Source organism: Myotis nattereri (genome assembly GCF_964212035.1).
Source record: "Myotis nattereri genome assembly, chromosome: 10".
Lineage (NCBI taxonomy): Eukaryota > Metazoa > Chordata > Mammalia > Chiroptera > Vespertilionidae > Myotis > Myotis nattereri.
Window position 1 is genome coordinate 48,628,262 of NC_138085.1, and position 25,851 is coordinate 48,654,112.

The 25,851-nt window shown below is 39.5% G+C and overlaps 1 protein-coding gene across 2 annotated transcripts; it reads left to right on the forward strand.

Moving 5' to 3' along the window:
- Positions 1-25,599, forward strand: FAM161A (FAM161 centrosomal protein A). Of its 2 annotated transcripts, XM_081100688.1 has the most exons (7): positions 1-370; positions 9,798-10,033; positions 11,722-12,885; positions 13,243-13,410; positions 15,729-15,828; positions 23,498-23,652; positions 24,120-25,599. In XM_081100688.1, the coding sequence occupies exons 1-7, from the start codon at positions 152-154 to the stop codon at positions 24,259-24,261; spliced, it is 2,184 nt and encodes a 727-aa protein (XP_080956814.1). In that variant the 5' UTR covers positions 1-151; the 3' UTR covers positions 24,262-25,599. The 2 variants fall into 2 exon arrangements, with proteins under 2 accessions (XP_080956814.1, XP_080956815.1); XM_081100689.1 differs by lacking the exon at positions 13,243-13,410.
- Positions 25,600-25,851: the final 252 nt, after the last annotated feature.

The following is a 25,851-nucleotide window of genomic DNA, read 5'->3' on the forward strand; positions in this document are numbered from 1 at the left end:
GGGGTCAAGGATTTGAGTGACTTTTGGGCCCTTACGGCCCCTGTAGCGTCCCTAGTTACCGTGCCCCTAGTAACCGCCCGCCCCAAGCAGGGAGCCCCTCCTGCTTCACCACCCGGGCCAGCGGGGGCGCTCAGGCCTCCGCGGCGCGGTGATGGCAGCCTCTCCGCGCGCGGAGCTGGCGGCCTCCAGTGTCCAAGCCCCGGTAAATCCCAACACCCCAGCGCGGGCCGCCCAGGACGAGGACCCAGACTCTAGGCTTATAGGCTTAGAGGATCTGGCGGCCGTGGTGGCGGCCTTGGAGGAAGAGGAGGACGAAGAGGAGGAGGAACAGGAAGATGAGAAGAAGGCAGTGCAGCCGTCGCGGGCGATGGTAATGTGGGGGCGGGACGTGCGCTAGGACTGGGCTCGGGCTGGGTGCGGGCTGATGGCTGGTCCGCGTCCCCGCTGGGCTGAGCGACATGCTGACAAACGCTGCTCCCTGTCCAGATCGTCGGTAATACTGACCCACCACCTTCTCTATGTTCCCATAGAAATCAATAAAACCGAGGCCTTAAAAAGTCGTAATTTTCACCAAAACGATGGTTGTAAGAATTTCTTGGGGAGCATTTTACTTTAGTCCAGAGCAGTGGTTCTCAACCTTCCTAATGCCGCGACTCTTTAATACAGTTCCTCATGTTGTGGTGACCCCCAACCATAAAATTGTTTTCTTTGCTACTTCATAACTGTAATTTTGCTACTGTAATGAATCGTAATGTAAATATCTGATATGCTATATGTGTTTTCCGATGGTCGCGACCCACAGGTTGAGAACCGCTGGTTTAGAGCGTGCAGAACCTTACTCTTTATGCTCCAGTATTTGTCAGAAGTAGATATTCCCTTTTCTTTTTAACTTGGGGAGGTCTGATTTACCTACCCCACAGATGATAACCCCTAAGATTCAGGTGAATCAACTGTGCTATCAGAGGTGTGTTTTATTGTCATTTTCAGGTCTTGGTTATTAGAGCATCTTAACACGATACATGAGAAGCGATGCTTAAAACCATTGAGTTCAGTGGCTAGATCAGACAGAGTTAAGCATCCAGAGAAGCAAGTTACTGAGGACCCATTATTTCCAAAAGGGCACTTTTCAGTGTTACATGTGTCGTGAACACCTGTCCACCAGTTAGAGGGCTGAGTCTGCCATCTGCTCTATTCCTTTAAAAATTAGAAACCTTGACTCTGCAGATATAAACCTCCTTACCCCCGTTAAAGATTCTTAACACCATTTTTTTCAAGCCTCTCAGATACAAAAAGAAAAAGCATTGTGGTCTGGGGCTAATAGAAATCACTGAATATTTTGAATTGTAATCTCTTTAATCTACACTAACACTGTTAATGAGAAAATCTGTAGCAACATCTTTCATGGTCATAGCAACCACTAAGCCATAATTAAATTAGTTAAAATTTAAGCTGATGCCTGATAGATGAAAAAGAGTAACCGTTATTTGAAGAGTAGGTGTGGGAAAACATTCCAGACAGAGGGAACAAGCATATGTAGAGGTCCTAAGACAGGAAAATGAAGAGCTTTGGGTGATTAAAGATCTGAATGAAAGCCAGCAAGAGTGGAAAAGAGGGGAAGAATGAGTGAGGGGAGATGAACTTGGAGAGCTAAGCAGGGCCTAAACATTCGGGGCCTTGTAGACCTAGGTAAGGAGTTGTTTATTGTAGGTGCATTGGGAGGTCCTTGAAGACTTTTAAAAGATCTGCCATGTTCCTATTTACATTTTTTAAAAATGACTCTGATGACTCTGTGGAGAACTTCTGACAAAGCAGAAGTAAGGGACTAGTTAGGAGGCTGTGCAGTAATTTCAGAAGCCATAGGTGATGGCTGGACCTAGAGTCCGGAGGAGATGGCAAGAAGTGGACAGATTTCTCCAGAATGGATCGGAATTACTGTTACAGAATGAAAGTGAAGGCCAAGGAAGAGGAAGAAATAAAGAATACTTACTCTCAGGTTTCTGGTTTGAGAAGCTGCAAGGAAGGCAGTGCCATTTACTGAACTGGGGACAACTTGGGGAGGAATGGATGTAGAGGCTGGGTGGTTTTCAGTGTTGTTTTCTGTGTGTGTGTCTGTTTTTTTATTGTTTTTTTTAAAATATATTTTATTGATTTTTTTACAGAGAGGAAGGGAGAGAGAGAGTTAGAAACATCGATGAGAGAGAAACATCGATCAGCTGCCTCCTGCACATCTCCTACTGGGGATATGCCCGCAACCCAGGTACATGCCCTTGACCGGAATCGAACCTGGGACCTCTCAGTCCGCAGGCCGACGCTCTATCCACTGAGCCAAACGGGTTTCGGCTGTTTTTTTATTGTTGATCCTATTACAGATCCTCCTCCCCCATTTCTTCCTCTTTGCCCTCCTCTAAGGTTTTAGTGTTGAACATGGTAACTTTGAGATATCTGTGAAACTACCAAGTGGAAATATGTAGGAAGCAGCTGAGCCTATGAAAGTGTAGTTCTGTAGGGCCTGAGCTGGAGATACCTATCAGGGAGTTTTCAGCATTTTTGAAACAATAGGAATGGATAAAGTCACTTAGGGAGAGTGCAGAAAAAGAAGGGGTCTTGTATAGAATTTTTTTTTTTTTAAATTTCAGAGAGAAAGGGAGAGAGATACAGAAACATCAATGATGAAAGAGAATCATTGATCAGCTGCCTCCTGCATGCCCCCCCACCAGGGACCGAGCCCACAACCTGGGCATGTGCCCTGACCAGGAATTGAACCATGACCTCCTGGTTCACAGGTTGACACTCAACCACTGATCCACACCAACTGGGCTAGAACACTTTAAAAACCTCATTTAACAGTTAGATAGATAAAAAGGAGACTAAAGGGATTAAGGACCAGCTACAGTGGTAGGATCACCACAAGAGTGTGGAAGTCCCCGTTTATTGGTTTTAATGATGAGGGAAAGTGTCAGATATTGCTAAAGAGAAGGGACATTTCATCCTGAAGCAGGAGGAAAAGAGAAAAGTGGCACAAAAGCAGGCAGTTTTATAGATGGGAAGATGAGGGAACTTTCCTCTGATAGTTTCTGGTTTCTTTTCTTTTTTTTTTAATATATTTTATTGATTTTTCACAGAGAGGAAGGGAGAGATAGAAAGTTAGAAACATCGATCAGCTGCCTCCTGCACATCTCCTACTGGGGATGTGCCCGCAACCCAGGTGCATGCCCTTGACCGGAATCGAACCTGGGACCTTTCAGTCTGCAGGCCGACGCTCTATCCACTGAGCCAAACCGGTTTCGGCAGTTTCTGGTTTCTTTAAGAAATAAAAGAGTTGGGGAGTGGGGGTGGGAGCAGGTAGAAGAACAAGGGAAAGGTAAGCAGTATTGCTAGGGTAGTGTGAGAGGCAGGTGCCAAACAGATCAAGTAGTCAATAGAGATTGCTCAGTTTTTAATTTAGTATTAGTACTCACAAAGCATTCTTTTTTTAAAAAAGTTATATTTTTATTAGATAAGTAATACATGAGCGCATTCTCCTTTTATTTTTTTTTTAATATATTTTTTATTGATTTCAGAGAGGAAGTGAGAGGGAGAGATAGAAACATCAATGATGAGAAAGAGTCATTGATCGGCTGCCTCCTGCATGCCCCCCATGGGGGCGAGCCCGCAACCCAGGCATGTGCCCTTGACTTGAATCGAACCTGGGACCCTTCAGTCCGCAGGCCGACGCTCTATCCACTGAGCCAAACCAGCTAGGGCCATTCTCCTTTTAAAATTTCAAATGTTACAGATAAGGCTTGGGCCCTTTTACTCTCTCCTCCCAAAGAAAGTCTGAGTCCCTCCTCCCTACCCATTGGTAGCCACTGTTTTGAAGCTGATATATATGTATTCTTCTGAGCTTTTTCCTGTCTCCTGTGTACACCCTTGAAGCATTTGGTAGCATTTTATGTATACATATTGTTCTGAAACTTGCTTTTTACTCTTATCATTTATTGCCGGTTTACCCAGGTTACTATATGTAGATCTGCCTTATTCCTTACAAATCCTTTCAATGAAAAAGAAAATTTAGTAAAAATTCCAGAATTGCAAATGATACTAGATAGACTATACCACAAATAATTATGAGTGCTGATCACTAATGAAGCACATGTGCATGTGCTGGAAGGAGCATCATCTAAATGGGTCAAGCCAATCTAGGGAAGATTATCCTCTAATCTAGTGGCTGCATGCACAACATTCACAAAAAGCTGGACAATTAAAGGGGAAGGGTGCTATTTTAGGCTCTTGGAAAATAATGTCCTTGGTCTAGGTCAGTGGTCGGCAAACTGCTGCTCGGCAAACCGCGGCTCGCGAGCCACATGCGGGCGCGCATGTACAGTGCGACTGAAACTTCGTGGCCCGTGGGCAGAAGTTGGTATTTTGTGGAAGAGCCACACTGAAGGGGCCAAAGAGCCGCATGTGGCTTGTGAGCCGTGGTTTGCCGACCACGGGTCTAGGTTATTTGACCTACTAAAATGTTTTCTTCTGTGTGAAGACAAAGATTAAATTAAAGTTAGAATTCGCTTATTAATCATTCATCTGTTTTAGGTAAAACACCATGGGAGTAATATATCTGAAAAGTTAAGTATTAAGAGTATTAAACAGGAAAAAGGCGTGCCCACCCCTGCACGTGTTGCTGCTCTCCCCTTGTGAGACAGCCCGGCAGGTGCTTCTCCTCTAATAAAGCCTGTAGTCCTGGTAAAAAAAAAAAAAAAAAAAAAAAAAGAGTATTAACAGAAATGGGACAGATACTGTTAAGAGTCAGTGTATAAATATCAGACCTGCCACCACTCTCCAGAAGCTACTCATCCTTCAGTATCTTTGCAGTTTTTCCAGGACCAAATAAATTTTACCCTTTAATGGAAAATGACTATTATGAAGGCCTTCTTTTAAAGGGTGTTCTTTTTTTTTTTTTTTTTAAATATATTTTATTGATTTTTTTTACAGAGAGGAAAGGAGAGGGATAGAGAGTTAGAAACATCGATAAGAGAGAAACATCGATCAGCTGCCTCCTACACACCCCCTACTGGGGATGTGCTCGCAGCCAAGGTACATGCCCTTGACTGGAATTGAACCTGGGACCCTTCAGTCCACAGGCTGACGCTCTATCCATTGAGCCAAACCGGTCAGGGCTAAAGGGTGTTCTAAAAGAACGAATGGAGAGTACCTGCATGCTTTTTTCTAAAAACAGTTCTTTGGAATATCTTCCTTCTTTTAGTTAGTTTTTTAAGAAATAAGCCCTTTTCTTAATGCTTAGTAGAATATAACTCTTTAGAGCAGCCAGTATTTCTTAGGATGATTCTGTTCCTTTTTTTTTTTCCAGAGAGGTAGCGAGAGTGAGAGATAGATAGAAACATTAATGATGATTGAGAACCATTGTTTGGCTGCCTCCTGCACGCCCACTACTGGGATTGAGCCTGCAACCCGGGCATGTGCCGTTGACCGGCATTGAACCCAGGACCCTTGAGTCTGCAGGCCGACTCTCTATCCACTGAGCCAAACCAGCTAGGGCTGATCCAGTTCTTTGTGAGGAAATAACTCTCCTCTTAATGGACATATAATATTTTTTTAGCTGTCTATTCATTCTTCCAATGAATATTTATTAACCCTCTGCCATTAGCCAGGTGCTTTTCTGGGCACTGGGGACACCGCCGTGAACAAAGCAGACAAATCCTTGTCTTTGTGATACTGACTTTGTGGAAGAGTTAGGCATACAATACACAAGTAAAGATATGTAGAATGGCTGTTGGTGGTGAGTACTTATGAGAAAAAATAAACCAGGGAGGCTGACAATGAGTGGGTGGAGAGGTTATAATTTCAAATAGGGTAGCCTTGGTGAGGCGATGACATTTGAATAGAGGCCACGAGGTGATTTTGCTGATTCTGTGAGCATTAGAAAAACTCAGACCGAAATCAGCCACTGCTGCTGCACAGGGGAAGAACCACTGCAGGGGTGACTCAAGTAGACAAGTGGACAGAGAACTAACAGGGAGGAATAGGTCTTCTTCCTCCTCTAGCCCTGTTGTCTCCCCCAGCCCCACTTTAGGCAGAGTCTACCTGGGATCAGCTGGCAAAGCAGAAACATGGTTTACAGACTCCTGTCCTCAGCATCACCCAGCAGGGTGTAGAAGGGTGGCATTGGAGCTGACAGGCAATAGTTTAACACTGGGCATACTTACTTCAAGTATTATAAAGTTGATGTTCAAAAGATTAGTGCCCATGTCACATGGCTAAGAAGTGCAGAACCTAGGCTTGAACACAAGAATTTGACACTATATCTCTAATCTTTCTCCTAAGCCATAAAAATTCTCCAAATTGAAAAGGTACTAACTTCTAGCCAAGAAGTAGACTAGCAATGAAAACCACCTCCTGCTTGCCCTAACCTTCCTTTTTAGGCTTGCTTCCCAAAATCGCTTTATACATTTTACTCTCCTCTGATCCTGCAGCTGTATGCACCTTACTCTCCACCGTGCCCCTCATCCCCATGGCTTTTGTTAATGTCCTTTTCTTTGTCTGCAGTACCTTTTCCCTCTTTCCCCCTATACTCTATCTGATCCTCCAGATTCTCCCATTCTTTGACTCAGCTTAAATATCACTTCCTCCAGGAAGCCTTCTGGAGTTACTTTACAAACTCAAACCAAACAAAAGCTCTCTTCATTTGAATACCCTTATCACTTGGTATTTGTATTTCTAATGACCAATTTCTACTTCATATTAGTTCTCCTCTCACTGCTTATTTAAACGTTGGTGTTGGCCAACATTTCCATCCTCGGGTTTTTGTCGTATTGCCCACACCCTCCTCAGGCAGCCTCATTCATATGCAAGGCTGCACCTGCCACTTCTGTGATATTGGTGGCTCCCATATCTTCACCTCCAGCCCAGCCTCCTTACCAGGTCTCCAGATAGATTTACCCACCTGTTTCCTGGACATTCACCTGCCCTATTATCCCTTAAACTCAGTGTTTCTAAGAGAGATTAGTTTTCTTTTCCTAAAACACTCTCCTCCTCCGTGTTCCCTGTATTGATGAATGGCAGCAGCAGCAGCAGCAGCATCTACCCAGACAGGCCACACTCCAAACAGAAGTCTTCGATTTGTTGCCCACAATACAGGCCATCACTGAGTTGATGATCAGCCTCCTAAATCTACCAAGGCAGCTGCCTTGGTGCTGCTTCCTTAACTCTGCCCTTAACATCTCTAACTTGGACCTTGGCATGAGCTCATTAACTGCTGCTAATCTTTCTTCCTTCGTTTTCCCTCTATTTGCTACCGGAAGAACCCCTCCGAGCACGACTGACATGGCACTCCCCTGCTCACATCCTTCAAGGCTCCTGTTGCCTGGTTGCAGCTCTTGACCTGCCTTTTTCACCTTGTTTCCCACCCTCCCCCGTGCTCCATCCCGTTCTCACCAGCCCCAGACTGTTTACCTCTCTGAGCATCCCATGCCTGTTCCTTCCTCATGTGGCTCAAAACCCCTTCCTGCGGTGTGTCTTTGGAGCCCAACACTTGGGATTTGGATTAAATCCCACCTCTACTACTTACTGGTGTGTGACTGCAGGCAGGTCTCCTAAACCCTCTGAGCCTCAGTTTCCTTATCAAGAACAGAGTACCTGCCAGCTGCATCATCATGCAGTAACATATGATTCATGTTCTGGCACTGTGCCTCAGACTTCTTTGTTTTGCACTTTCTGCTTCCCTAATCCGACAAGCTTTGTCCTTATCTAACATTGTCTCCATCTGGTGCACCCTTGTGAATTCTGTCTCTTCTTTTCCCCGTGGTCAGAATTAGGCATTCTTTCTCTGAGCTCTTATGGTAACTGATATTGTGACATACATGGGAGCAGCTCACAGGCAGGAATCAGGAGTTCTGTCTCCTCCAAAGTCTGCTGCCCATTATTTATGTACACATCCTCACCTAAACTCACTGAAGCTTCTAGAACAGCGGTTCTCAGCCTGTGGGTTGAGACCCCTTTGGGGGTCGAACGACCCTTTCACAGGGGTCGCCTAAGACCACCAGAAAACACACATATAATTACATATTGTTTTTGTGATTAATCACTATGCTTATGTTCAATTTGTAACAATGAAATTGGGGGTCATCACAACATAAGAACTATATTAAAGGGTCGCAGCATTAGGAAGGTTGAGAACCACTGTTCTAGAAGGTGGAGTGTTTATTTGATTTGTATCTTTAAGCAGCTAGAGAATGCTGGGTGTCCTTAAGAATTTAATGAATGAGGAAGTTAACAAAGTACTCATTTCCACAGCTAAGAAGGTAATGATGAGGAGCACATATAGAAACAGGAGAAGGTATCAGAAAATTCTCTTGAGTTGTATGACAATAAAGCAATTCTTTGAGTCATAGATTTGTTGGTAAATTTCTGCACACCAGCTCTACTGAAAAACATTTGTTTTCCTTCATCATTTTCTCGGTTAGCCCAAGTAGTACAATACTGGTCTCCTGTATACTGTTTAAAAACTCATATTTATAACTTTTATATACAAGTGACTCTTCTGCATTTTCCCATTGGGAGAAGCTAGTCAGATTTATTTCCTAGTGTCTTATCAGATTGAGTCTATAATTTTCTAAGGCAAATACTCTTTTTTCATTCTGAGCATATTTCAGGCAATAGGCTAAATTTAAGACCATAGTCAGCAGCCTTTTATGCATAGTATCATAAATAACTTTATCTCTCAACTGAGAAAATATTAAATTTCTATATTTATGGAGAAAGTGGAGTTTTACCTCTATAGTTGCTTCAATTAAAAGAACTCTAAAAAATAAATAAATAAAAATAAAAGAACTCTAAGATGTATATGAAAAGAGTTAGGGGAGCCCTAGCTGGTTTGGCTCAGTGGATAGAGCGTTGGCCTGCAGACTAAAGGGTTCAGGGTTCGATTCTGGTCAAGGGTACCTGCCTGGGTTGTGGGCTTGATCCCCAGTAGGGGGCGTGCAGGAGGCAGCCGATCAGTGATTCTCATCATTGATGTTTCTATCTCTCTCTCCCTCTCCCTTGCTCTCTGAAATCAATAAAAATAATTTTAAAAAAAGAAAAAAAAAGAGTTAGGGGAAAGATCGATCAGACTCTTCCAGGCATGACCTATATACAGAATAACTACACTCGGTGTAGTTACAATGCTATACTGTACTATTCGTGTTCTCTTGGCACTCCCAAAGTCCCTGTCACTCAGGACTTTGTTACAACTGCTCTTTGTTGCTCCCAGGAGGGGCTGTTCTGAAACTACCTCCCATCCCCTTCCAACCCTCCTACTTCCTGTGAGGTCTCCCCTGCACATCCAGGAGGGCTTCTTCCTGGGTTCTTGATGAGCCAATGAGACTTTGTTCCCTCCACTCTCCTGCCCTCCTTTGCCCATTCCCCTCCCTTCTCCACTGGTGCGCCCTTGTGGCCCATACTGTAGGAGCCAAGCTCCGGGTGTTGGGCTGTAGGTGCTTGGTTTGCAGTAAGAGGAACTGGTTCTTCTTCATTTCAGTTATCACTTACAACTCCAACGGAGGATCTTTATTAAGGATAATTTGGTTCTATCCTATTATAGTGTATGGGTTAGTACATGATCCGGGAATCTAACCATCCTTTATAAAAAGGATCAAATAGTATTTATTTTCTGGCAACTTGATTTCTCTCTCTTGTTCTCAATAAAATGTGAGAGGGAAATGTACATAGCTCACAAGTAAGAAGCAGCATTGGGAATTAGTGTCAAATTTATTTGTCTTTTAATTCCAAATACCATATAACAGGCTTTTCCCTTCCATCAGACTGACTTTAACATCATTTCCGGGGTGAATAACCTAACATACATGAACTATGAGGCCCCTGTGGACTTTTCTGATATTTACCACTCTAATGAAGAATATTTCAGGAAACTAGAAGAGCTGAAGACTGCCCACATGGAAACTATGGCAAAGTTAGAGAAAATGTACCAGAATAAATTAAATTTAAAGAAAGTACAGCCAGTGATCATCAGGGATGAAGCTTCTAGTGTCTCTTCCATGTAAGTTTGTACATAATCTTATTTGTGGACTGTAAAATAAAATGTATACTTAAAAGTGCAGAACAAGCCCTGGCTGGTGTGGCTCAGTTGGTTGGGCATTGTCCCACATACTGAAGAGTTGCTGGTTTGATTCCCAGTCAGGGTACATGCCCAGGTTTCGGGCTCAATCGCCTGACGGGGGCGTGTAAGAGGCAGCTGATTGATGTTGCACTCTCACATTAATATTTCTCTCTCTCTAAAAATCAATTTAAAAATCTTAAAAGAATAAAGTACAGAACAAAATTATTTCAGCATATTTTCTCTCAACTATCCCTTTGTACTTGTAATTATATATGGAGGTGCAATTCTATTCAAAATGTTTACTGGCTTATCAACCTACCCGGTGGCTTCTTACTTGGAGGGTCATTAGGCGGCCATTTGGTCTTTTCTTTCTGATATTGTTCATTGTACAACTGCAGAGATGTACCAGAATATTTTTAAATGATGGATATTAAAAATTTAAAAGACCTTTATAATATGTGAATTAACATGAGCTTATTAAAGATATAGTATAAATTGTTTAGAACTAAAAGATAAATCTGATTAAGTTTTCAAAATAGTCTTTAATTTCAAGACCCATTTCTGTGATAAACTGGCTTATTTTGAAACTTGAGGCGAGTCCCTTAACTCATCCAGTGCGTCAGCACTGATTGCATATCTCCTGGGTGTCAGACCTTGCGTGGACACTAGGAAGTCAAGACTGAGATGCCCTCAAGGATCTCAAAGACTAGCTGAGCATGAAAAATTGCAATACAACATTATAGAGACAAGAAAAAGCAGTTGATCGTGTCAGAGTGTCAGGGGAGGGACACAGGAAGGAATTTTCTGCTGAAGTCATATCTGGGTTCAGTCTTAAGGGGTGTGTGTAGCTCCAGCAAATGTAGGAAGCAAGGAGTGGCCTTCTAGGCAGCCGAAACCATGTGTGCAAAGGCATGGCGGCATGAGGAATGGTGTGTGTGAGGCACTTCATGCGATTGGATGGGATGTAGAATGGTGATGGGGGTAGGGAAAAGTGAGAGGTGAAACTGCAAAGCTAGGCAGGGGCTAATATTAAAGGACTCTGTAATCTGTATTTGACTTCATAACAATGACAAATCATGGGAAAGTTTCAAGAAGGAGAGTGACATGATCAGATGTATATTTTAAAACGGTGTCTATGGAAAACATGTGGAGAATTCAATTCAGAGGTTAGACACAAGAAGCCTCAACTGTCTCATATTCCTCCCTTATAAAATAAGGGCGTCAGAGTAGATAATTTATAGGCATTTTCCAGCTCTATTCTAAATAAAAGTGATAATTTTTACAAGCCATATCCAGCTCCTATCTTAAACCTGATTATACCTTTTAAAATATATATATGTATATATTTTATTGATTTTAGAGAGGGAGGGAGAAGAGAGAGATAGAAACAATGATGAGAAAGAATCATGGATCGGCTGCCGCCTGCATGCCCCCTGTTGGGGTCAAGCCCACAATCTGGGAATCAAACCATGACCTCCTGGTTCATAGGTCTGATGCTCAACCACTGAACCACACCATTCGGGTTAATTGATTATACCTTGATATAAGAAAATATCTAATTCTTAATTCTTATATTTGGTCACATACAACTGAAAGTGTAACCTAACCTAATTATTCTTCTCACTTAGGTGTGTATCAGAAAAGAACTATCACCCTATCTCGTTAATCACATCACTTTCAGAACCTGATTTAGGTCATTCTTCCTCCTTGATTGTGTCTTCCTCTGAAGATGAGCTGCCCAACTTAGAAAAAGACTATCCTGAGAAAAGCAGAATGATGACCTACGCTAAGGAGCTCATCAACAACATGTGGACCAACTTTTCTGTTAAAGATTACATTCAGTGTGAAGGTGCTGACTTCCCAGCAATTAAAAAAACAGGGAAGAAAGCAAAAGAATGGGTGCCAAAGATTACAGTACCTGAGCCTTTTCAAATGATGATTAGAGAACAGAAGAAAAAAGAAGAGAACATGAAATACAAATCAGATATTGAAATGGTACACAAACTGCTCAAAAAACAAGAAGATTCAGAGTGTAAGAAAAAATTCCGAGCCAACCCAGTTCCAGAATTTGTCTTTTCCCCCCTTTATCATGACATAGTCAAGCAAAATGAAGAACGAAGGAGGATTATGAAGGAGAAAAACAAAGAAGCACTTTTGGCCTCACAAAAGCCATTTAAGTTTATTGCAAGGGAGGAACAAAAGCGAGCAATCCGGGAAAAGCAGCTGAGAGACTTTATTAAGTCTAAAAAGAAAACAAATCGATTTAAAGCCAGACCTATACCTCGATCTACTTATGGTTCAACTACCAATAACAGGTTAAAAGAAGAAGAGCTCTTTAGAAACATTAAGACACAGCTGAGAGCCCAAGAACTTTTACTGAATTCATCCCCTCCGCCTTATAGTCCACCTCACAGAAGTTTTGCTGCAAGGAAGCCCAAGGCTCCCAAACAGGCTGAACAGTTGAAGTATAAGTGCAAGTCTAGGAGCCCGATTGCTGATTTTGGAGAACCTCCTGAGAGATATCAGAAGCACCTCCCAGAACAGAGAAGTCCAAAAACCCTTTTAGTTTACAAACCATCTGATCTTCATGCAGCCTCACATGCATCCACTAAAAGAGAGAAAAATTTGGCAGATAATAAAGCAGAGGAAGAAAATTTGAAAGAAGCACATTGGGCTTATCAGTCTCTAAGGCACAAGTCACCAGGAAGAAGTCCAAATGCAAAGCGTGTGCCTTATAACTGCAGCCCTCCAATGCCCACAGTATGTTCCAGAGGAAGAGAACAAGCCACCAGGTAAATAACTAGGCTACTGCATTGACTGACCTATGATTGCTAAAATAGTGTACATGACATAATTAATTTTATGTTGGTGAATTTAAAAGTATGAAGAAATTATTATATCTGGTAATATATTTTACTTTATAATATAGAACATTTTGCAAAAGTGTGTGCTAAGAAATGTAATTTCCATTTTATGACTCCTTGGGAATAGAAAAGGTTAGAGTTGGCCTATTGATTTCCAAGTTCACAAGTCAGATCCTTCTCAAAAGGTTGCCTTTTTTCAGCCTTTGAGTTATCCTGTGTTAAATCTTTGCTAAGCAACATTCTCATTGGCTTAAAGTGAATTAAGCCTTAGTTTGTTGCCCTCAGGAGATCACTTGAGGAAAAGAAAATGTTGGAAGAAGAGAGAACTCGGATCCTAACTAAGCAGAAACAAAGAATGAAAGAATTGCAGAAACTCCTGACAACCCGGACTAAGGCTTATGACTCACATCAAAGTTTAGCTCAAATATCTAAATCCAGAATAAAATCTCTCAGGTATCATGAAAGAATCCTGAACCTCTAGACCATTGGTTTTCAAACTTTTTAAAAATCAAGTTACCAATATATGAACAAATTAAGAAGAATATTAGTGTTTTAGTTTCTGGATTCATGTTATTATCAGTTACTTATACTTAATACACACACACACACACACACACACATTCTCTCATTCACCTCATGATGAGAACCAACATATGTATACACACCTGATAGTGAGGACCATGAAGCTATGTTACTGAACATAAATGTTTTATATTGTGGCTATAGTTAATATCTTATATTGGCATTTTAACTCTTTTTCTTTATATTATTTTTGATTGCACAATATACTAGTAATATTGAGAAAAATATTGAGGCACAGATATAAAGCTTTTTCAACAACTTGTCATGTAATCTCAGAATATTCTTCAACAAACAGATATGTAAAAGATTTTTGTTCTAAGATTTACATGAAATCTGATAGCACAGATTAACACTGGTGTTAAGTAACATCAATTATGTGAAAGTGTCGATTAACAGGTGTATTAATGTTTAGTGGTATGGGTTGCATTTTTTCAGTTTTAATAAAAATAAATAAAAATATTCACAGAACCCCTTTACAGAACACTGGAATTCTGCAGAATAAAGTTTGAAAACCAATGTTCCAGAGGAACATTTTTATGTTGCAAATAAACATTAAAATGTTCATGTTTAAGTAGGAAAATAACTCCCCCAAAGCTGGGTAAGTACTATTTATTAATTTTTAATCTGACCTATAATATTCCCCCAAATCTATATTTCCTTTTAATTAGAGGCCCAGTGCAATCCAGGACTCCACCCTGGCTGGGGAGGGCTCCAGGGCGCGTTCGGCCTGACTCACCAGTCCTGATCTGCTGGACCCCAGCAGCAAGCTAACCTATCAGTTGGAGCATCTGCCCCCTGGTGGTCAGTGTGTGTCATAGCAACTGGTTGAAGGGTAAAACTAACGGTCAGACACTTACCATATTAATTAGGTTTTTATTATATAGGATTCCTTATAATGTCTGTCAGTGTCAGACATTATAAGGAATATAGCTCCTTATATCAATTCATTAGTAGAAGGAGCTTAATTTGATGAACTTGAGCAAAAAAATTCCTTAGAAATATTCATTCATCCTTAAAAAGTAAACTGAATTTTTAATAATACCAACTTGTATATAATTAAACATAGTTATAATTTTATAGTATAATTATTTTCTCTAATCCATGAAATCTTATCATCTTGGTAGAGTATATTTTACATAGAGAAATAGCATAGTTTAATTCATTATTGGATCTTGCCCAAATATTAAGTACACTTACTGTGAATTTATGTACTTGGTTCCTATTTTTCTATATATATTATAGTCCCATACACCTCATTTCTCCTCATCCCATTTAATTAACTTTGCCACCAACCTACAGCAGTTCTCATTTAAGGGACTAAAGAAGAACAAGTTCTTATTTTCAAAAAAAAACTTCTTAAAAAGAACATACCTATTTGGGACCAAATTTTTTTGGTTTTATACATTTACATATGAGATAAGAGGACATTCGTTCATTCATCTTTTCAGGCCAATTTGAAGCCCTGTAAAACATTATGTCTTGAAGATTTCAGAACCTTCAGAGTACAAAGACTGCTCCCAGGATGTAAAATGTGTGCTCTCAGAACTTAGAATTTTTTTTTTTTAAATATATTTTTTATTGATTTTTCACAGAGAGGAAGGGAGAGAGATAGAGAGAGTTAGAAACATCGATGAGAGAGAAACATCGATCAGCTGCCTCTTGCACATCCCCCACCGGGGATGTGCCCGCAACCCAGGTACATGCCCTTGACCGGAATCGAACCCGGGACCTCTCAGTCCGCAGGCTGACGCTCTATCCACTGAGCCAAACCGGTTTCGGCAGAACTTAGAATTTTTTAAAAAAATATATTTCATTTATTTCTTCACAAAGAGGAAGGGAGAGGGATAGAGAGCTAGAAACATCGATAAGAGAGAAACATCGATCAGCTGCCTCCTGCACACCCCCTACTGGGGATGTGCCCGCAACCAAGGTACGTGCCCCTGACTGGAATTGAACCCAGGACCCTTCAGTCCACAGGCTGACAGTCTATCCACTGAGCCAAACCAGTTAGGGCAGAACCTAGAATTTTTATTCCGTATTCCATAAAAATTTACCAGTCTAGAAAAGGAATGGTGGTCAACTGTAAATTGTGCTCATAATTTAATTTCTAATTTGCCATCTAAGCTAAAATGTTATATATGCAAGTTCTTATTTCTTTTTAAAATTCCACTCCTTTTATTTAATTTTAGAAAGAGTGAAAAGGAAAGGATGAGAGAATACCGACGAGAACTCGAAGAAATAGAAGAAAAATTAAAACACAGGCCACTACTATTTCAAAGAGTTGCTCAGGTTGTGTTTGTTGGAATTTAAGAGCTCCTGTCAGTTGTTGTGTGTGTGTTTTTTTAAACATATACAGCTCTTAACTTATAGTCCATTTTTCTTATGTGCTATATAATGTACTAAGACATACTGTTTCTGTGACAGCTTCATCAAGCCAGTCAAGTAAGTAATTTTGCCAAAATCTAAGACTGAATTTTGTTGATGAGGCATGTAAGCTTAATAAAGAACATACTACTGATCAAATCTTTTCGAAAGTATAGTTCCACAACATGTTTTTAATGGCTGGTGTTTATTTCATACCAGCTTGGCCAAATATTAAGTTAAGGCTTCATGATATGATTTGGAGGTCTTTGAAGAATTAAAAAATGAAACAAAATGGCTAATTGAATCGGATTTATTTCTGCCAGTGGGTTTGTTTGCTTGTTTTTGTTTTTTTGGGGGATATAATTGACATATAGCACTGGATAAGGTTAAGGTGTACGACATAATGACTTGACATGCATAAATTAAAAAATTATTCCACAGTAAGTTTAATTAACATCCATCACCTCCTATACTTACCCCCAATTGTTTTTCCTTGTGATGAGAACTTATAGGTTTATATATCCATACTTTCAAATATCCCATACATAGTTACCATGTTGTATATTACATCCCCGGTATGTAACTGGAAATTTGTACCTTTTTTTTTTTATATATATATATATTTTTATTGATTTTTTACAGAGAGGAAGGGAGAGAGATAGAGAGTCAGAAACATCGATGAGAGAGAAACATCGATCAGCTGCCTCCTGCACATCCCCCACCGGGGATGTGCCCGCAACCCAGGTACATGCCCTTGACCGGAATCGAACCTGGGACCTTTCAGTCCGCAGGCCGACGCTCTATCCACTGAGCCAAACCGGTTCCGGCTATCCATTCATCTTTCAATGGACTCTTAAGTTGTTCCTTTCTTGGCTATTGTAAATAATGCTGCAATGAATGTGAGGAGCAGATATCTCTTTGAGGTAGTGATTTTGTTTTATTTAGATATATACCCAGAAGTCAGATTGCTGGATCATATAGTTTTATTTTTAATTTTTTGAGAAACGTCTATACTATTTACCTAATGACTGTACTTATGTACATTCCTACCAATAGTACACAGGGCTTCCGTTTTTGCCACATCCTCATTAGCATTTATCTCTTGTCTTTTCAATAGCTATTTTAACCAGGGTGAGGTATCTCCTTGTGAAATATCACCTAATGATTTGCATTTCCCTATGATTAGTCATGTTGAGCACCTTTTCATGTACCTGTTGAGCCATTTGAATATCTTCTTTGGAAAAATGCCTACCCAGTCCTTTGCCAGCTTTTAAATTGGATTAGTTGGGTGTTTTGTTTTGTTTTGTTTTGTGTTTGCTATTGATTTGTATGAGTGCTTTATATATTTTGAATATTAATTCCTTATCAGATATATGATTTGCAAATATTTTTTCCCATTTGTAGGTTGCCTTTTCATTTTGTTGATTGGTGTTTTTTTTTTAAATATATTTTATTGATTTTTCACAGAGAGGAAGGGAGAGAGATAGAAAGTTAGAAACATCGATGAGAGAGAAACATCGATCAGCTGCCTCCTGCACATCTCCCACTGGGGATGTGCCCGCAACCCAGGCACATGCCCTTGACCGGAATCGAACCTGGGACCTTTCAGTCCGCAGGCCGATGCTCTATCCACTGAGCCAAACCGGTTTTGGCGGTGTTTTTGTTTTTTTAAAATATATTTTTTATTGATTTCAGAGAGGAAAAGAGAGATAGAAACATCAATGATGAGAGAGAATCACTGATTGGCTGCCTCCTGCACGCCCCCTACTGGGGATGGAGCCCACATCCCGGGCATGTGCCCTTGACTGGAATCGAACCTGGGACCCTTTGGTCCGCAGGCTGATGCTCTATCCACTGAGCCAAACCAGCCAGGGCAATTGGTGTTTTTTTAAGTGAGTTATAATTTTCAATCTTATCTATAATTACTGAAAGGATCTTCTTTTTATCGGAAAACTAAATTTTCACTCAGTTTTACAGTCTTTCCATTAAGAGAAATTTGTCAATTTCAGATCATCTTTTCCTTAGTACTCATAAGGGAGAGGTTCCTAGGGGTGACATAGCTTAACAATAATCACTGGAGGCTACAGGTCATTGAGGACAAGGGGCATGTATTATGGGCTAATCTACATATTATAATTTCTCAAAGTTATGGGAACCCTTTACTTACTGATTTGGATATAATTTTATGTAGTGCTTGTCATTTTAAGGGGTAGGTTTCTTTTAACATCTCAGTTTCAACTTTAGGGGGGAAAATCATAAGCCGTTTTATATTGCTCAGTGTAAAGTGATTGACTTTGGCTCAAAGCAGCTAACTGCAGGTTTTTATGTCCTCTTATCTGGTGGGTATTGAACCAGATTTCCCACTGGCATCTTATATTCATCTTGCCCCAAACTAGATCCTCCTCTTTGATTTTGTTTTAGTTGGACTACTATTTAGGATGACTGGGAACCACTGTTCCCCCCACATTCAATTGTCACTGAGAGAACTGACAAATTTTATCCCTATGTAATTTTTGGATCTTTCACCATTCTTATGGTAAAATGCCAGGGTGAAACCTATCTGAGTTAATATAACGGTTTGACTCGTTTGCCTGTCCTGTTCTTTGCAAAGCCACCCATTATATCTTTATTTTGCCGTTCTCATTCCCTTGCAAAAATATCAACCCTGGATAGGTAGTTACTAACCCTTGATAACGGTGACAATCATGCATTCACCGAACCATTCGTTCTCATTGTCAGTGAATGGTATCAAGAGGTCTTGTCATTGACTTCTCAATAAAATTCTACAAGCTTGTTAGTCCTATATTGCAGAGGAAGAAACTGAAGTTCAAAGAAGAGCCCTAGCCGGTTTGGCTCACTGGATAGAGCGTTGGCCTGGGGACTCAAGGGTCCCAGGTTCGGTTCCGGTCAAGGGCATGTACCTTGGTTGCGGGCACATCCCCAGTGGGGAGTGTGCAGGAGGCAGCTGATCGATGTTTCTCTCTCATCGATGTTTCTAACTCTCTATTCCTCTCCCTTCCTCTCTGTAAAAAATCAATAAAATATATATTTTTAAAAAAAGTTCAAAGAAGGTAAGTAATTCATAAAATTTACAGTTATTAAATAATGGAACTGGGATTGGAACCCAAATCAATCTGCTTCCAAACACTTACCACTGAGCTGTCCGGCTTTCTCTCAGAAGATAAACCGCCTTAACATGGTATACAGAATCCTCTATGACCTGACCCGGTTAACCTCTTTATTTAATCTACCACTGTGCTCCCCCTCATGTCAAACTTTATACACCCTTTTACTCTCAGGCCATACCAGACTACTAGTTTCAAAAATCTTTATTCATGCTGTTTCTGTATAAGTACCGCGCACTAACCGATTGCGCCACTGGTGCTCCTCATGCTGTTTCTGAACATCCTTAGAGCCTCTTCCTATCTTTCCTCCTACTCTTTCAAGTCTCAGTGTAAAATCACTTCTTGCAATGTTTCCCCTGCTTGGGTTGGTGCCCTTTCCTCTGTTTTTTTTTTTTATTTTATTACCTTTTGCATACCTTTCTCTTTGCTCCTACCACGTTGTGTGGAAATTATTTTAATGATCTCTCTTCCCTTCCAACTAGTAACTTTTTAAAAAAATATTTTTATTGATTTCAGAGAGGAAGGGAGAAAAAGACAGAAACATCAATGGTAGGAGAGAATCATTGATCTGCTGCCTCCTGCACGCCCCACACTGGAGATCAAGCCCACAACCCGGGTATGGGTCCGACTGGGAATGAACCTGGACCTTCTGGTTCATAGCCCTTCACTCAAACACTGAGCTGGTCTGTTTTTTATTTTGTTTTAAATATGTTTTTATTGATTTCAGAAAGAGGAAGGAGAGGGAGAGAGAGAGAGAGAAGCATCAGCGATTAGAGAGAATCATCGATCTGCTGCCTCCTGCATGCCCCCCACTGGGGATCGAACCTGTCCCTACCAGGAATCGAATCCAACTGTGATCTCCTGGTTCATGGGTCTATATTCAACCACTGAGCCACACCGGCTGGGCAACTAGTTAATTTTAAAGGGAGTGATCAAACCTTTGTAATCCCGACACCTAGGACAACATCATGCACAGAGATGTTAATAAACACTTGTTGAACCAAAACTGAACTGTTATGATCAAATTAGCCATTTTGACCTGTCATTTTCTTTCTGGGATTAGCCCAGGCTGAGAGCATTACCCTGATGAATTAGTGATGAGTCTCAACATTAACAAGCAGTTTTGCCCTGTTGTGTAATTGTGAATTCCCACTGTTTCTAAGCACCAGAGAAAATGTGGCAAAACAAGTGGTGAGTATGAAATTAAAACCATAGATAAATTTTAAACATTGAAAACTAGGTTAGTTTCATAGCTGATATTTCTTCTATCAGCATATGCCCTCACATATGCTGTTCCCTTTGCCTAAAATAACTTTCGTGTATACCCCTACTTTCCATGAGGACTTGTCACAAAATGAGTACTTAGTAATTATTAAATAAATGAAAGAATTACTATAAACCAAACTTACAGTTATAAAAATTATAAAAAATAAGCATTTTTTCATTCATTCTAGGTGCTGATAGACAAACTTTCATCACTTGTTATTTTGATTTCATGAAAGAGACAATTTTTTTACAGTATGTTTAATAGTAAAATAAACAATTATGAATCTATTTTAACTGTTCCTTTTATCTCTTTATTATAATTCTTTTCCATGGTGAAATGCAAGGGGGAAATCTTTGTTTTAATGAACAATTACACACTATTCACCTTGATATAAAATATTAAAAGGTATTTCCTTATACAGAAAGACTGGCAGTGCTCACTATTGCTTTAGTTTTGTTAACAGAAATTAGTACGTTTTTCTTGCAGTCTATTTTGCTATGACTGTTGGTGCTAGTTAACAGTTGTTATGTAATAAATTCACTCACAACTTTAAGCATTACCCATTTGTAAGTGTTAATTGTGGTCTTGCTGCTATTGAATTATCCCAACAGTAGGCCTATGATCCAGTACAGAACAAACCATGTTATCCTGTTTCTTGGAAATTACAGCTTGCTGAGTAGATGTTAAATTGAATTTTAAAGCAGATTTAGGTGAAGGTTTATAAACACTAACTTTGATTAGTATTTTAATCTATTTTGCTTAAATCAGAATATGCCATTCTTTTTAAAAAATATATATTTTTATTTCAGAGAGGAAAAGAGAGATAGAAACATCATTGATGAGAGAGAATCATTAGTCCACTGCCTCCTGCATGTCCCACACTGGGGATCGAGCCCCCAACCCAGAATTGAACCTGGGACCCTTCAGTCTGCAGGCTGATGCTCTATCCACTGAGCCAAACTAGCTAGGGCAGAACATGCCATTCTTAATGCATTCAGTTAGGTTTGGGATTTCTTTACAGTCTTTGGAGCACAGTTCTCATCTTCATACTTTGCCGTGCCTTTCAGTTCCCCCAAGGCTGGTCTGTTGGCATTCAGAGCCTCTGGATGCTTGTTCACTTTCTTTTCTAAAAAGTGTTATTCACCGTAGGTGCATTTTAGCAGCAGTTACAGTGTTCCTTTTTCAGTTTTCCAGAGTGTCAGAAAATGCACTGCTGATAGTTTTATCCAGTCTTTACTATTTTGATTTCTCCCATAGAACATTAGACTCCATGATCCCTCATTAACTGGAGTACCTGGATTAGGCAGATATCGGGCAAGAGCATTGCTGAAGTCAGGCTTTAGGCTACCTTCAAACTCCAGGATGACCCCTACCATTTAGATTAAAGCAGCATGGTGGAGTGGAAAAGACGCAGGAAAGGGTCAAGAGACTTGGTTCTACTGCTTACCATTCTTGTGGACCTTAAGCAAACTGCTTAAACTCAGTGAGGGTGACGGGAACATCTTGGTTTCTTTATTTGTTAAATTGGGGGGTGAACTGGGTGCCACTAGAATCGGGCTGTTCCTAGTCATTTTGCTTTTGTTGGAGGTTCAGATGGCAGTTCTTGGCCCTAGCTCATATCCACTCATAGGAGCTGAACGCAGACTAACGCCAAAGCCCTAATGCAAACCCCAGTTATCTTGTGGCTCCGTAACGCCTGCGGTCTCAGGAACTGTGACAACTTCGACTTGCTTCCAGTATGAGAGGGTCATTATAATTCCCACAGATCCCAAAACCAGGAAGTAACTTTCTGGAGATTTGAACCCAGTTCTAAATTCATGTGTGTTTTTTTTCTGTATCTATTGCTTCCTCCACAGAATAAAGATAGCAGCACTGATGATTGTATTATCTGTGATGGAGTAGAGATATGGCTTATAAAAAGCAGAAATTACAGTAGGCACATAAAAACCCTCTGAAAACCATCACATGAACTACTTTTTTTGTTTTGTTTTGTTTGTTAATCCTCACCTGAGGACATCCCTCCATTTACCTTTAGAGAGAGTGGAAGGAGAGGAGAGACATAGAGAAACATTGGTGTGAGAGAGACACATCGACTGGTTGCCTCCTATACCCGCCCCAAACAGGGCTGGGGATCAAGCATGCAACCGAGATATCTGCCTCTGACTGGAATCGGACCCGGAACCTTTCGGTCCACGGGCTGATGCTCCATCCACTGAGCCCAAACAGCTAGGCCTCATATGAACTTATTTCCTTACTGATTTTTCCAGATATCCTTAAGCAGTCATAAAATAGGCACAGTGTAAAGAATAATTATATATCAAAATTCAAGTGGCCACCACCCAGGTTAACAAACAGAGCACTGCCAGCACCTCAGACCCGACGCGCCTCTCCCGGGTCAAACCTTCTCCCTCTTCCGTGGAGGTAACCACCATTCTAAATTTTTCTTTTTTAAAATATATTTTTATTGATTTTTTTACAGAGAGGAAGGGAGAGAGATAGTTAGAAACATTGATGAGAGAGAAACATCGATCAGCCACCTCCTGCACATCTACTGGGGATGTGCCCGCAACCCAGGTACGTGCCCTTGATCGGAATCGAACCTGGGACCTTTCAGTCCGCAGGCCGACGCTCTATCCACTGAGCCAAACCGGTTTTGGCCATTCTAAATTTTGAGATAGGCATTTGCTTGTTTTTCTTTGCAGTTTACCACCTATGATTTATCCCTATATATAGTTTAGTTTTGCCTGTCTGGGGCCTTTTTGTAAAAGAATCATATATATAATATATATATTATATACACATATACACACTCTTGTATTTTGTTTCTTTTGCTCAGTATTATGTTTGTGAGATCCATCCATGTTGTGGTGTAAAACTAGAGTTCATTTTCATTGCTTTATTTTACTCTTTTGTATAAATAGACTACAACTTATTTATCCATCCTACTTTGATATTTAGGTTGTTTCCAGTTTGGGGTTGTTACAAACAGTACTATTCTGAACATTTTTATACATGTCTCCTGGGGCACATGTAGTTCCTCTGGGTATATACCTAGGAATGGAATTGCTGGTCAGAAGGGATGCATATTTTCAGCCAACTGTGATTATTGAGTTTAATTTTCACTGGAGCTTTTAGCACATACATTTTTAATGGAAAGTTAAAGTCTTTTGTTCTCATCTAAAAAGGTTTGTCTTTCCTATAGAAAAATGCAAGAATGGCAGCAGAAAAGCATTATTCTAACACCCTAAAAGCACTAGGAATATCTGATGAGTTTGTTTCAAAGAAAGGCCAAAGTGGAAAAATATTTGAGTCCTTCAGCAATCAAGAGATGAAAAGTTTCACTGAAGAGAAAGAAAGGTAACGTATATAAAATGTCTGAATGGTATACCTCTGAAAAAATTCTTACTTGCAAGAAAGTAAAAATTCTGTTCTATAATATTTTAAAATGAACTTTACCTAATGAAATACATGTGAACTGTTGTGAAACATATTGATATTTTGATATTTTTTGACACATTCAAATATTACATGGTGATGAAATATCTTATTTTTAAGCAGAATAATTTAAGTTCTGACTGGCATAAATAATGAAAATAACAACATGCTGTCAAGCGAAGTTTAAAGAGTAAACCAAGTTTTGAAATAAATGAGTTCTCAGAGGAATATTTACTTTCCCAATTGGCACTTTTATAAGGTTTTCTTGATAAATTGGAGCTCATACACTTGAGGAAGACTGACTTCATGGTGACATACATTGCAAAGGGTTCGTTTACCTTTAAACAAATCATTTTTCCTTTGAAAGATTGATACATTTTCCCCTCTAGCTTTAATGAAGAAGAACATATAGAAGAAAGAGAGAATGGGGAAGAAAATTATTTTACTGAAACCAACAGCCGGGATTCTTGTAAGGAAAATGAAGCCGAAGCCGAAGAAGAAAGTGGAGAAGAGAAATCTGTTGAAGAATGAAGCAGAATCAGCAGGGCCTCCTTCCTGTGCCTGTGCTGTTATTTGCAGCATCCGGTGTTAGCAGCTTTGCTTGTTTGGTTAGGAACATGGATGGGAAGGAACCCTTCTGATGTGTGCAGGGCTCTTTAGCAAAGTTATTTGTAGCCAAAAAGGCAAATCCAGCTGATCAGTCATTTAGTCCGAGTAAGGCTTTGCCTATTCAGTTTTTTAAATTGCTACATGTGCTCTGTTTGCAACTTTGCTCTTACTTGTATTTTTTAAAAGCCATTGAGAATCAACAGCTGTCACAAACTGATTAGTTATTATGTCATTATTTTTTGGTAGAAAAAAATGGCTTAGCATTGAGAGCAGAGAAAAGTATTGTCCTTTGGTGATTTGTTTGAAAAAAAATTTCTAGAAAGCATGACTCAATACATATTTTAAAATTGTACTGTTTGCCCATTCTTTTTCTCTGGAAACATCTCACAAAATGAACCCTCACAGTTGTTTTACTAGTTAAGTTTATCTGAACCATTTTTATTTTTATTTAATTTTTAAAATCTGGACCATTTTTTAAAAGTAATAAAATATAGAAAAAAATAGGTACTTGCAAATTTACATTTATTTCTGCACTGAAAGTTTATTAAATTATCCACCCTATTATCAGTTTTTTCTTTTTTATCTCTAGTTTTATTCTAAATTATTTTTGACATAGAAATTATTAGAAGTTTTTATACATATTTTTTAACCTTGTGTATTATGACAGATATAAATAATTATAGCATTCTGAATTATAATCTTAATAAATATCAAACTGGTTTTAAATGAGATGAAATTGTGCATAATAACTTGTCCAAGGCAAGTCTCCAAAGTAATTCAGGCTTATCTCTTTAATACTAGAACCAGAATATTCAATTTTTTACATATTATTGCAGACACACTTTGTCTTTCTGAGAATGATGTTAATTTGATTTTATGACTATCATTTTTCCTCTATAAGAAAATTTTTTGTTGTAAAAATTTAAATCAGTCATAAAGATGTGATAGAGTGAGACATTTTCTTTCATAAAAATAATCAACTTATAAAGAGTATTAACTAATAAAGGTATATAATAGCAGTATTTACCTACTGGAAATTTATGCTTTAAATGAAGAAATAAGGTGATTTTTCCTAATTAAGGGCAAGTGTTTATTTGCTATTCCTTTTTTATAGTTTGTGTTAAACTATTTGCCACTACCATTAGATTGTAAACTCCTTGAGGGTTGGCATCATTTTAAAATCCATCTTTGTATTCCTTTAATATTTTGCACAAGATTGTGCATATCATAGGTACTTAATAAAGGTTTGGATGAGTAAGTAGATGAATATGTTTTTATTTTATTAAATTTATTGGGGTGATATTGGTCAACCTGAACATATAGGTTTCAGGTATGAATATGTTTTTTAATTATACTTATAGTTACTTTAAAATAAGTACACATGGGATTAAAAACATTTCCCTTCCAACTTATTGAGAACCTGTGAAACACAATTCATAAATTGTAATTTTTTTTGTGTGGAAGAATATTTATTTGGTAAATCACAGAGGTAGAAAAAGTAATTCCTAGAAG

What these genes read in the sequence shown, in the direction of transcription:
- FAM161A (XM_081100688.1), top strand. Translation starts at nt 152, where the DNA reads ATGGCAGCCTCTCCGCGCGCGGAGCTGGCGGCCTCCAGTGTCCAAGCC. An exon ending in GGAAGAGAACAAGCCACCAG is followed by an intron (nt 12,886 to 13,242) that starts GTAAATAACTAG and finishes TGTTGCCCTCAG; the next exon opens with GAGATCACTTGAGGAAAAGA. An exon ending in TTCACTGAAGAGAAAGAAAG is followed by an intron (nt 23,653 to 24,119) that starts GTAACGTATATA and finishes TTTCCCCTCTAG; the next exon opens with CTTTAATGAAGAAGAACATA.